This window comes from Nipponia nippon, unplaced genomic scaffold (assembly GCF_047370975.1).
Source record: "Nipponia nippon isolate SJK-2023a ecotype South Korea unplaced genomic scaffold, ASM4737097v1 scaffold_6, whole genome shotgun sequence".
NCBI classification, from domain to species: Eukaryota; Metazoa; Chordata; class Aves; order Pelecaniformes; family Threskiornithidae; genus Nipponia; species Nipponia nippon.
The window spans coordinates 68,323,999-68,336,923 of NW_028262380.1; the positions used below are offsets into that span (position 1 = coordinate 68,323,999).

At 40.2% G+C, this 12,925-nt stretch overlaps 1 protein-coding gene across 10 annotated transcripts in view; it reads left to right on the forward strand.

Moving 5' to 3' along the window:
• Window positions 1–12,523, forward strand: part of OTUD4 (OTU deubiquitinase 4) — a 36,084-nt gene extending 23,561 nt beyond the window's left edge. The window contains exons 15-23 of one of the 10 annotated variants that reach the window (XM_087737115.1): window positions 728–893; window positions 2,251–2,371; window positions 4,443–4,498; window positions 5,042–5,200; window positions 5,782–5,920; window positions 6,946–7,025; window positions 7,101–7,215; window positions 7,948–7,988; window positions 10,230–12,523. In XM_087737115.1, the coding sequence (XP_087593241.1) occupies window positions 728–893; window positions 2,251–2,371; window positions 4,443–4,498; window positions 5,042–5,200; window positions 5,782–5,920; window positions 6,946–7,025; window positions 7,101–7,215; window positions 7,948–7,988; window positions 10,230–11,474 (2,122 nt within the window). In that variant the 3' untranslated portion in view covers window positions 11,475–12,523. Of the gene's footprint in view, window positions 1–727; window positions 894–2,250; window positions 2,372–4,442; window positions 4,499–5,041; window positions 5,201–5,781; window positions 5,921–6,945; window positions 7,216–7,947; window positions 7,989–10,229 lie in introns of all 10 variants that reach the window. The other 9 variants (XM_087737117.1, XM_087737113.1, XM_087737116.1 and 6 more) reach the window with 9 other exon arrangements.
• Window positions 12,524–12,925: the final 402 nt, after the last annotated feature.

The window sequence follows — 12,925 nt, forward strand, 5'->3', positions numbered from 1 at the left end:
CTGCTGCAGCAGAGTTTCTGTTTTCATCATTGCCACTCTTCTTCTATCCTGTCCAAAAGACTATTCTGTACTTGGCTACAAACCCAAACTCTTCGTGGTCTATTCTGTCACTCTTCTCTATCATAACTCCTTGTGGAATAAATGGGGCTGGGGTGTCTGTGGAGTCTGCCACATGCAACATCTTAAGGGCATTTTTCTTTCACCTGTAACCTAAATACATGAGTGTCCTAAAATGTTTGGTTAAGTATTTCAGACAGCTGAAACAGTGATATTCATTTTGTGTAGTGATGCTTCAAACACTGAAAATTATAGTGCATTTTCCCTTTTGTTGTTGTATTTACAGAAATCTTGTTCCCCAGCTTTCTCTTGCATGTTCATAGGTAGCAGATGGGGGGTGGTCATTTCTCAGTTGGCACAGAAATGGATTAGATCACTTGATGTAGGCCTTTGGTTTTTACTATGATCTAATAATTACCATTTGTTATAAAGTCTTTCAAAATTGTATTGAACTGAATAAATCATGGACAAAATCCATTCTTTCCCTTCCTTAGATTTTATGTGTATGGGTAAGTTGCAGTGGACAGAAAGGGATCTGGTATATGGGGAATCACATAAGCAGTGCTATGTAATTATCTTCTTTCTTCCTTCTAAACCATGAGTTTGCATTGTGTTTGATACTGGTGAATTTCTTTGTTGAAATGATCCCGTTTCATTTTTTCCTTTACAGAAAACCAGACCGGGAGAGAACCGAGGATCTGAACCATGGCAGCAGAGATTGTAACTACTTTGGCCTGTCTCCAGAGGAACGCAGGGAGAAACAAGCTATAGAAGAATCTCGTTCGCTTTATGAGATCCAGCAGAGGGATGAACAAGCTTTTCCTGCTCTTGCCAATGTATGCTTTTTCTCATTGTAATTAATAGTGCATTTTTCACACTTGTCCATGAACCTTTAATTAGCAATTCTTGTTTTGCTGTCCTTGCATTACAATACAATTCGAAAGTTAGAGATATTTTCTTCACACTCACTTTCTACATAGACATACGTGAATCTCCAATGCTTTATATATTCAAGAGAAGACACTTACGTAGTAGTTTCCCCTGGGAATACTTAACGTCCTCCATACACAGTTCTTTAGGCATGTAAATATGGTAAGACACATGAGCTTCTGAAGCTGTGGGCTTCTTTCTTTGTGTTCCTCCTGTCTTTGGAAGGCTTTGCACTGCCTTAAAATTTACTCAGATGTTGTCTTTTTCTTGTATGGTGGGATCAGAGGTGAGGACAGAACTTGCTCTAGAGTACAGTTTAATTTAGCTGAGAAATAGCTCAGTAAAATGGCAGTGTGGTGCTTGAATTAGTATCAGAGGTGACTAGGTGATTTTTTTTCTGATTTGGTTCAAATAAAACCTGTTTTATTTATAAGTGACTTTTCTTTTTAGCCTGAGAACTTACTGGTGCGTGAGCTTGCCTGGTGTTATAAGTAATGCAAATTCTTTTACCGTTGTGGAGTTGAGCTGGCTTCAGTGGACTTGTCTGTGTCTGAGGGACGAATGTGACCTTTTGATTTTGAGAGATTATTCTGTTGATGCAATTTTTAAAGGAAGGGAATTGGACTCTTAGTACACCCAGGGAGCAAGCAGATCCTGTGGGTAAAGAGCTGCTGCCTACATAGGTTTAATCTAGAGACCTGTGGGGCTTTTTGGATTTAAATCCTAGGGCAAAGAGAAACAAGAACCAGGCTGGAAAGAATGAGTAGGTGAAAGATGGGCCTTACATCTCTTGCTTTGTGGAAGTGACTTCCTGCGGTGGGTCTTTCAGTTCTTGAGCGTTAATTACTTACATTGGTGTAATCGAGAGACATGTACAGCTCTTCTGTGCTGCAAAGAGCAGACTAAGACTGCAGCCCAACGGGCAGAGGTTGCTCTCTCTCTGAGCAGTTGTTAACAATATGCTGTATTTGCTCACCTGCTGGAGGAGGATGTGATTTTAAAGCAGATATGGTCTGCAGTTTTTGTTTGTCATCTAAACTAATGACATGAATGCTTTTAAAGGACGCTTTGAATGACAGAGTGGATGAATCTGAACAATACTGATCAAGATTGCTTCTCTCCCCTCCCTCCCCTCCCTTTCTGCCTATCATAGAGATAAGTATTATGTGTCATGAAGGCATAATAGTATCATGTCAGATGATGGCAAAGTGTCATCATACTTCTTATATAAATTCATATTTCCGCTTTTGTGAATTTCTTTAGAATCAGTCAGTCTGTCAGGCTGCTACACAGACTGTGGATAATTTAAACCAGAAAAAGTTCTCAAATAATGAGAGAAGAAACAGCAAGTGGACAGCAGAGGTGGAAGAGCAGAAGGACAGAGGTAAAAATAAATGTTTTTGGATCACGTGTGGGTTTTTTTTTTGTTTGCTTGCTTTTATTATGAGCCTCAGAATTTATTCAAGACAGGGCATCTTTTTAGGCAATGAGGGGAAAATTACCATGAGTAATAGTGCCAAACTAAGCTAGGCTCAAGGTAGCAAAGGTGTGGTTCGGGAAGAAAGTACATGTTTTCCTGCTTTGTGAATGTGGCTAAGAGAGCAGGCTCCTTGCTGGGATTTTTGGAGTAAATGGGAAGAGGAATGAGAGAAACGAAAAGGCTGTCAGAGCTACCCTAAATTAGATCCTGTTGAAATTCTAGTGAGTGTGGCAGAAAGTGCCAGTGGGAGGAGTATTAAGAGTGCTTACTGGAGTCAGTTAAGAGAAAAGCAGGTAAAAGTATTCAAAGCGGCATGGTTAAGAATTAGCATACAATGGTACAGAAAGAGAGGAGAAGATGGTGTACAGAAGAGTTGAAACACACACACACACATATTCCCCCCCCGCAGTAGAAAGAGCTGTCACATGGTCAAAATTTGTTTGGGTTTTCTCCCCCCAATCTGATATAACGCTTTTTAGCTTCTCTTCATTGACTCTAAGCTTTTCCTCTTCTGTGAGGGAGTGGAATGTGGCAGTAGTAGATGAAAGCTGTAGCTGTCAGGAGGTAGTTAGTAAATCTTCGCTAAATGCAGCTAATAGGGGTTTTTATTTGGTTTTTTATTTTTTGTCATGTCAGCTTTGCCATAACTAAACACTGAATTTGATCTTGGCTTATTTCACTTCCCCCACCCCCACCCCCCCACCCCACCCCCCGACTAAATAATACAAACTCTTTAGCCTCCTCTTAGAAGTTGTTCCTTCCCTCTGTTTTTTGAAAAGTTTTTGTTCCCTTATCTCTGGCAACAGCAGAGGCATTACTGTTGCGTATGATACTTGTGCTCCTTAGTCCCTCTTACAACATGTAATGCTTTCTTGAATGGTCTCACAAGGACTGATGTTACTTATTTTTCATTCACCAAACATCTGAAAACTACTTCTTTCATTTGAAAACTTGTTTCATCAGCAATGCCAAAAAGAATGTTCATGTAGAGAAAGCTCTTTGTTACAGTGTCATGATAGAGTTTGCTGAAGTGTGCGGCATGTACAGCTTTCTCTGCTTTTGTGATGCTCTGGATTCTATTGCCTCTTCTGAAACTAGGTTAAAAATCCTATGGGAATAAACTGTACTTCCTTCTGAGTATTTAGACATTCCTAGTAGTGCTTGGGGAATTGGCAGTAATTCTCATGATCAATATTGTTTTAATTTACATTGTTGTCTAGTTGTGATGGTGCATATACTAAGCTTTTAAAAAATACATATCTATTTAGCAGCTATTATTAAACTTACATGCATGAGTTTGGTTGACAAGCAGTGGTGACCAGATCTGAACACAAGCTAGAATGTGAAGAACTTGTACAGATCTTGTTATATGAAGATGATGCCGTGACTGTTTTTCAGCACCATCTCCCCCACCGAGTGTTTGCTGGTGCTTGAGAAATTAAACTTTCTGCATCAGTCTGAAAACTTTCTAGATCTTTTGAACCATTGAAACCTCCTACACTGATTTATCTTTTACTCAAGTCAAGAGTAGAGAAGACTTTAAGCTTCTGTTATCTTAACACTTGAATATGGAAATGCAGACCAAAACATTTTCGTTTTAAGCAAAGTACCAACTTAATTATTTTCCACTAGGAGGGATTTAGGATGAATGATATGTGTTTAAAGAGACAGCTACATTTCTTTCCTGCTTCCCTCAAGCATCACCGAAATGGTTAACAAACCTCAGTAAAGAACTGTAGAGCTTTGAAAACCCAGGTTGAAGTAGCTGCTCTGTTACTGCCCCAACAATTGTTTACTTTAGGATGCTTTGATCTTTGATAAAAATTGAAGTTTAAGTTTTCTGAGGTAATATGTGCTGAGGTAGGTTTTGTTTTGAAGGTTTAACTTTGGAAAGACAAACTTTTAACTGGCTTAAGTTATGATAGCCATAAATGGTGTAATGGTTCATTTACTAGGTTATGTCTTGGTGTTACAGAGTCAAATTCCAGGCAGATCCACTTAAGTCAGAAGCTTGAGCCAAATTCATCTGAGGTAATCTTAAAGAAAAGACCAAATTTTTTTTTTTAATGTTATTGCTTCTCTGATACATGATTAGCAGAGCAATAGCTGCCTTTAGAGCTGTGATTGCTGCTGCTGCTTTACAGCTTTTAGTGAAATACTTCTAAGGTTGGAGGCTTGTATTGCTGTCAGCTTTCCTGAGCCCCTGTAACCCGTACTTATAGCTGCAATCTAAGTTCTCAAATCTGGGCTATCGAGAGCACTTACGAATCTGGATTTGTAATTGCTTAGTACAGTTTGTACTTTCAGTGTAATGGGACCACAGAAGATTTGACGTTTAATAATAGCTACTGTGCTAACAGACATGATCTCTGAAGTTCAGTGAAGATTTGTGGCCTCTTGTTGGCTTTTAACCTTTGCTGTCCGTTCAATGAGCAAAATGTTACACTAGTGTAATAGTGATTGGGTGCTTAGCCCACTTTGTATGTAGTGTGGTTTAATAACTTTGAATGCCTCTTTGAAAAGTAAATCTTACTATTAGACTAGCTGTGTCTGTTGTTTCTAACTTTGCTTTAGAAGAATAGTCAAGATGAGAGTTATCCAAAAGCTTCATCTCCTTTGGAACAAGTAAAAACAGATTCTCCGGTTCTTGCTGAGCAAGTAAGAAATGTTTGTTTGATTTCAAAGTTTTCCAGTCAGGAGACTTCAGACAAAGGGGAGCTTCATCACAGCCACGTATGTATTATAATACTGGCTTTTAATTATGTAGTCATTTCTATAGCGATAATACTGAGATTTCGTATTTACAGTTAGGAATCTGTTATGTCCAACATAAAGCATGTAAAAGGGGCAACCCTTGATAGAAAAGTAAAAGTATATCCTTTCTCTTCTGAGAGAGGGGTTATTTCATATCTTTCTGCTAAGATAACCATGCTTTTCACTTTAAATTCTTTACCTTTGCTTTTTCAGGTTTCTCCAAGGTTATTGGTAATTGTTTGTGAGGGTGGCTTTTCTTTTGGATGGGAGATGATAGTTAAATTTAATGCTTGTGGAGGTGGTTATAACACTGATGGCTGTCTGTGGTACAGGCACATTCTGGATAGAGCTCAGTGCAGAGTTCTTCACACAGTGATGTAATGTACCTCAGATCTCTCTCACATATACAGCCTGATGTTACTAGTTAATATTTTGCTATGGTGATGGTGGTAGTCTGGATAGTAATGAGTCGTCAAGCCTTTTTTGGTAGAAGTCGAACACATTAGGGGTCACCAACAATGGTGATTTAGCGTAATTTTGTGTGATCTCTGTTTTTATAGAACCTGACAGAATGCTTACCAAGCATAACTCCAACACCTTCACCAGTCTTTTCTGAGGTGCATTTACCTCCATCAGTGCCTTCCGTACCAGCCATTGTGCCAGCTTGGCCAAGTGAGCCAACAACCTATGGACCAGCAGGTTTGAAGAAATATTAACATAAATCAGAAACAGCTAATCCTGAAAAATACTTTCACTGTCTTGCTAAATTGAAGATGCCTCCAGGAGACACTGTTTCATGTAACTTCACATTCCAAAGGCAGTCATTTATAGGAATATAGTTTCTCACTGCCAAAAGCTAGTGAGAGTTCTAGTAGATCTTTGCCCGTATGTATAGTTTGCTTTACTCCCTACCTGAAGGTGGAAGAAGGATGCGTACTCAAGTCTCTGTTTTTCTCCTGAGTGGGATAGCATTGAGTTTTGAGGGGGCTTATTCTGAAGATCTGCTTGAAGTAGAACACGTTGTCTTGGTATGTGTTTGTGCTCTGTGTCCCGTGTAATAAGCTCCTGGATTCACTGAGGACTCAGCTTGGGTCTGGTATGTCTGGAACTAACGAGATGCATTTGGACATGAGCTGCAAAACCGTATGCTGTGCATATCTTCTGATAAGTGGAATTAGCTTAGATTCAGTAATGCTCATTAGATCAGGTGTTATATTTTCTTTCCCACTGTTGCGTTTCTGTACAAGGACTAGCTTTCAAATCAGCATACTATGTTCACATGATATGGTAATAATCCTGTCATACTTGACCGCATCTGTGACAGAAGATACATAGCCCAGTTAATCTGAACTCAGATTCAGGGCTGACTGTAAATGACTGTTCAGAATGAGGACTGCAGAGATGCACATATAAGTTTCAGTTCCCCCCTTTTTTTGCCTCCCTATTTCCTTCTGGTATTCATAATTTTAAAAATAAATATGGGAAGGGTTCAGCTATTGCTGGAAAGCTTAACTGTTTCACTCTTTCTGAAAACTGTTCTCTGCATTTAGCCAAATTTTCTTTTGTTTGTAACTTCCCGACTCAAGAATTTCCTCCTATGTCTTCCTGAATACCTTTTTTTTCTTTTTTTCTTTTGTCTTTTGAAACTTGCTTTCCTGCTGTTGTTTTCTTTTGTGATTGTATATAGTTGAGAGAGAGAGATAAAAATGTGTTTTTTCCCTTAGGTATTCCAGCCCAAATACCTGCTTCTTCACTGATGCCAGCCCCAGCAACGGGACCCGACTCTATTGTATCACAGGCTCAGGTAACATCTGCTCCAGTTGCTGGAGTTCCTGTGTCGCTACAAGCAGTTAACCAGCCTTTAATGCCTTTGCCTCAGACTCTGAATCCTTACCAGGATCCACTATACCCTGGATTTCCTTTTAGTGAAAAGGGAGAAAGAGCCGTTGCACCCTCTTACTCCCTGTGCAATACTGGGGAAGACTTACCTAAAGGTGAGAAGCTAGAAGAAAGTCTGGGTCTTATACCACTTTTCCTAATAGGTTTTCTGTTCTTAAAATGTAGATAAAGACAACTTCTTTGGTCCTGTTGTTAGTCTGTGTCAAAAGATCTAATTGTTGTCATTCCATGATTTAAGGCGTGGGAGGGAATATTGAAGAGTTGTTACTCTTCAGTTTGCTGTGCTAACATTGTGAGTATTTTAAGTGGTTGCACCTGGAAATCTGATATGATCATTTTGTGGTTCTTAGCTTGACCCACCATAGCTTGAGGTTTTGTGAATGTAAAGGATTTTCTTTGGAGAACTGCTTCCTTTTACAGTAACAGATTTTCTCTTGTAATCAAAAGCTTGGAAGTTGTTGAGTATTTCCTTACTGGTCTGGGAAAATAAAGGTTTTGGCATGCTACAAATATGGAATATGCCCATAAAGAACATATCATGTCTGACTGCACGGTGGTGTTTGTTTACTGAACTGTTTCTTTAAAAACTAGAAGTTCAGTTCCACAAACTGTTAAAACTGACATTTTAACTGCAGTTGTGTTCTAGATATTTTACTGTGGCAAAAAGAAAAAAAACTCAAATCACTCAAAGACATGCAAGCAGCAACTTGATATCAGTGTTTCTCTACTGAAATGGCACTCTTTGCAGGGACTGATTTTTGGATCAGATGAAGTGTAATATTTTAGGTCTTCATAGATCTTTTTCTGTTTGTTTTTTTTTCCCCTAGATAAGAATATTCTTAGATTTTTCTTCAATCTTGGTGTGAAGGTAACTCTTCAAACTTACTTATGTTTTTGTATTTGCTTGTATTTGGTAGTACTTACAGTCCAGAAGTTTGGTTGCTGCAGCTGTACGCTTCAAGTTAATCTTTAAATTTGAAATACTTTCTTATTTTGTCTTCTGTTAACGGGGATCCCAACAGTGGTCCACATTGCAGTTCAAGTCAACAGAAATAAATTTTATCTCAGCAGTGATAGTGAGAACTATTGGCTTCCAACTGTGGCTATACAGTCAACAGATGGTGCTTTACAAATTCACAGGTAAACGGTTGAGTCTGAAGATGCGTTCTTTCGGAAGCAGTGTATAGTAAAAGAGAAAAGGCCCCCCGACTTTGACCATGTCTGTGTACTGGCAAAGCCATTGCACTACAAACACCTAGTATGTCTTTCCCTGTGGACATTCCCTTAAGTAACCTGCACGTCTGTCCTTTCTGCTCAGGTTAAGGACAACAGTATTTGACTTTTAACCTTCTAAGTAATTATAATAGCGGTTGATGTGTATATGTGGTGCAAATCTGTATGTGTGGTTGGGGAAGAGGCTCATCCAAAAAGGCAACATTTTCCATTTCTTCCTAAGGACTAGTTCTTTGCTTAGTTTCTCCCTTCTGCACGTAAAAATGTTCCTTTTCTACCTTCTCTGACTCCTTCTGTCAGGCAGGCTACTTTGGAAAAGGTGTCGAGAACTCTCAGGCTTACTCCACATGACTTTGGCTATAAGTAATGATGTTCTTTGGTGTCTGTGCAAGGAAAGAGGGAATGTTCAGCACAGCTTACGAAGTAAATTTAGATTTGATAACTATGTAGCAAGTCTCTTTGCTTAATAGAAGATCCATAAGTCATTAGCAAGTGTCACTGCAATATATTTAAACAGCATTTGTTTCATAAGCCCACATATATTTGGAACTCTCCTTACTGGTACCTTGTATTATCTGGGATATAGTCTGTCATTTTGTGCTTCAGCACCATCTGCTGGCCAAAGTACCCTGTTCTAGTAGTTGTGCTCCTCAGCTGGTGACCAAATAGTAGGGTAGACCTGGGAACTACTTTCTGCATTACCCTGTCTACTGCTTTGGTCCCAGGTCCTGCCATGCTGTTATCCACACCCTTCCAGCTGCCCGTTCCGAGTGAAGCGACTAGTTCCCGTTGGGAGGAGGTCTGGGTAGGCTTCTCAGGATGGCTCGCACCAGGGACTGCTTCTACAGATGGCACAGACGAGACTGTCCTCTGCCCTCTACCTACGCCAATGTTTTCTTAAGACAGCCTTGTGCCTCCAGCAGCCTCGCATGGTGTTCTGTATGGCCTGAAATACGTGTATTTGGCACATTGTATTATAAAAATAGTCTACAGTGTTGCTCTTGGGCCCCTTGCTATGTACCATAGTACAAACACAAAGCCTGTGTTTATAAACTCCAACTCTGAGCAATGTAGCCATAAGCCACTGTGCGCTAGTTAGTTAACATGGAAGGAGAGGACAGGGAAGGGGGTCGCCACCTGAGGTGGATGACCAGTGTTGTGAACGTAGCTCGCGTTCGCTAACAGCACAGAAAAGGTTGCGGCTGAAAACGGTGTGTGTCCATTGCGTGACTCCCACAGCAGCTAGAAAGCGTGTTGTATATTCTAAGGAAACATGTCCCCCTGCTTTATGAAAGGGCTTCTAAGAAAGCTGATCTGTGGGTTTGGGTGTTTATATATGGATTTCAATCTTTACAAATTGTCCTTGGGGAAATGGTCTAACTTTGGGTCTTGGTGTAGTCTCTTTTTTTTTTTTTTTAAGTGTAAATGTGTGCGTGGTATGACTTGTTTTGGTTGTTATCCCTTAGAATTTTCAAAAGTGAGCTAGTAGGGCAAATTGCCAATTAATAATTGTGATTCTGGAAAACGAATTTGAAATGCGTGTCTTCAAATGCATAGCTAAAGCTTGACTTAATAGCATCATGTGTTCAGATTAACTATCTAGGAAATTGTTACCAAGTTTTCCTACCGGTCGTAACTGTTGCCCATTGCAACTGCATTTGGAAGGAAAAGAAAAAATGAGAACATCAGCCTGGAGTCCTAGATATTTAGAATTTAGGGCAGTCACTGTAAAAAACAACTAACCTTTACTTCCTGTAATTAACTGTTTCAAAATGGTAAATGACCTGTGTGCTATTATGGCTGTCTGAACATTCAAAAGACCAAATACTTTTTTTTTTTTGTTTGTTTGTTTGTTTCCCCCTGCCCTGTCTTGCAGGCATACAGTTGTCCCATGTGGGCACCCCATTCTTACTTGTACCCCCTGCACCAGGCCTATTTAGCTGCTTGTAGAATGTACCCAAACGTGTCCCTTCCCGTGTATCCGCAAAACCCCTGGTTCCAGGAGGCTCTGCCGACTCAGAATGAAAACGAAACTGCACGAACAAACAGGCACTTTCCTGTTCAGAGCGAGGCCAGATCCAACGGTCAAATTCCACAGGTTGATAGCAGGTCTCCATCACTGCCTCTGATTATACCTACAGCTCAGGTGACAGAAAGTCAAGGACAGGTCTGCGTAGAATCGGAGAATCCGGTGCAAGCTCTTCATGCAAACTATGAGGAGTCCCTGAGAGGGAAAAGCATGTTCCCACAGCCACCCTTTGGACACAATCACTTTCTAGGAGCTGTTCCGATAGCACCTCCTTTCTTTCCTCACTTTTGGTATGGGTACCCGGTTCAGGGTTTCATTGAAAATTCAGTAGCAAGACCCAACGTCGTCATGTCGCCTGAGGACAAAGAGGCAGCAGCTAGCACCTCCGCGACCATGTACGTGCCTAAGGAATGCAGCCCTCCGGTTCCTGTAGTGAACTGTGCAGAACAGCTTCAGAAGACTGGCGGCAGCAGCGGCTCGAACAGCGTACCGTTCCCCGTGGCTGGCGCAAGCAGCGAATGTAGCGCCCCAAAAGAAACTTCAGCTAGGGCACCTCAGCTGGAGCAAACTTGTCCTTCGGCTTCTCCTGCTAAGCAAAAAACAGCTGGGCAGCAAAATCGTTCTCCGCAGACACAGGGGACTGAGCGGCAGACAGCAGCGCCCAACACTCCGCCGCTGTTGGCAGAACCACCGAAAAATGAACTGAAAAATAGCATTCCTGGTCGTAAGGAGAAGACTGATAAAGGTAGAGATTCCAAGGGTGCTGGCAATCTGCAGGCAGAAAGCAGGGCACAGAGAACGAGGGAAGAGAGCTCTGAAGATGAGAGTGAAGTTTCCGATATGCTGAGAAGCGGTAGATCCAAGCAATTTTATAACCAGACTTACGGAGGAGGCAGAAGGCCTAGACTTGAGTGGGGCTATTCCAGCAGGGGAGGATACCAGTTCCAAAGAAACGAGGAAGCCTGGAAAGGACCACCCGGCAGAAGCAGAGATGACGGCTACCAGTATCAGCGAAACTTTAGAGGGAGGCCGTATAGGAACGACAGGAGAAGGGCAACACTGGGAGATAATCAGAGGGGGCATCAAGCATAGAATGAACGGATAATTCAAAATTTTAAAACACAAAAAGTAATTTGAAGTAGCAGTTTAAAAATCTTAATCTTTCTTTTTAGTAACGTTCAAGGATATGTTTAACTTTTGGCAAATAAAGTCTTAGGAGGATGTGAACTCCTACCATACTTTTTTTTGGGATTATAGAGTTTGTTTGGCTTAGCATTTTTTCCTCATTGTCAAATTAGAAAAAAACAATATAGGTTTAGTGTTTGATAATTTTTTTTTTTCCCCACAAAGGTTTGAGTTTGCGATAGAAGATGGATACGTACATTTACTAGAGTGACAAATTATAGCATTTGACGTGATCTAGATTCTAAAAGTGACGGTAACATTGCACCAAATATAAATGTCTATTTTATCATACAATGCCTTAGTTCTGAACTGAGCTAAAGGAATTCTCAGCCTACTGCACTGTTGTCTTTGATATGCTTCCAACCCAAAGGCCTTTCATCTCAAAAAAAAAAAAAAAAAAAAAAAAAAATCTGTCAAACTTGAATGTTTCTCTTCAGTGTGTTACACGTATGGCAGCCAGCTAACCCTGTGTCTTAGGTATGTTGTATATAGTTCTTTTCATATTCATAGGGTATATTTTTGAATTTTAGAAAGCATTTATTTGTTGAAATCAAAATCAAGACAAGCAGTCAAGAATAGCTGTGTATGAATTGGTAAGAATGGCTGTTTCCACCAAGAATTCTTAATGCTGGTGTGACTAGAATGGTGCCTATGCCAACTGAATAATTACAAAGACAATAAAAATGTAGATGCTATGCATTTCCAAAATAATTCTGCATCTGTTATAATAGCAGAAGTTTTTTTAATGCCACTTTAACACTAATGCACTGACAAATCCTAGATATTTTGTGAGGACAGAAGCATAAAGTACATGTTAAGTTTTTTTTAAGTTTGTATGATTGAGCTACTGTTCAGTATTCTTGTGTTGTTGCACTGTTGATGCAAATTTGTGTTTTGCATGTACAACTCCTTGCTGGAACTACTTTTAAAAGCAAGATGGAGAGTCTCGGTGTGCTCTGCTCTTCCCTACAATTCAGAAGGAAGTGGCTTCTGCCTTATATTTTTACACTGTGTCAGAGTTCTGATGCTGTTTCTTCTGACCCCCAATAACGATCTCTGCAGTGTTCCTGTTGCCTTTGCAGTTTGGATGCTTGGCTGTCCAAACTCGGAGAGTGCAGCGTGCACGGTATTCACTCAGCTCTGTTGCTCTGTAAAATTAACTGTTGTGTATATTTTTATATCTCTGTATATACTAGCGTAGGTGATGGTACCCTGTCATTCATGTCTGAGACTGTACACCCTTGATCAGGAGACTTGAGTGATAGTTATGTGATAAAGAATTTCTTTTCAGATGCATGCCATGTATAAAACCCAACTTAAAAGAAATGTTTGTCTTTTCACTTTCTTTCTAAATTACA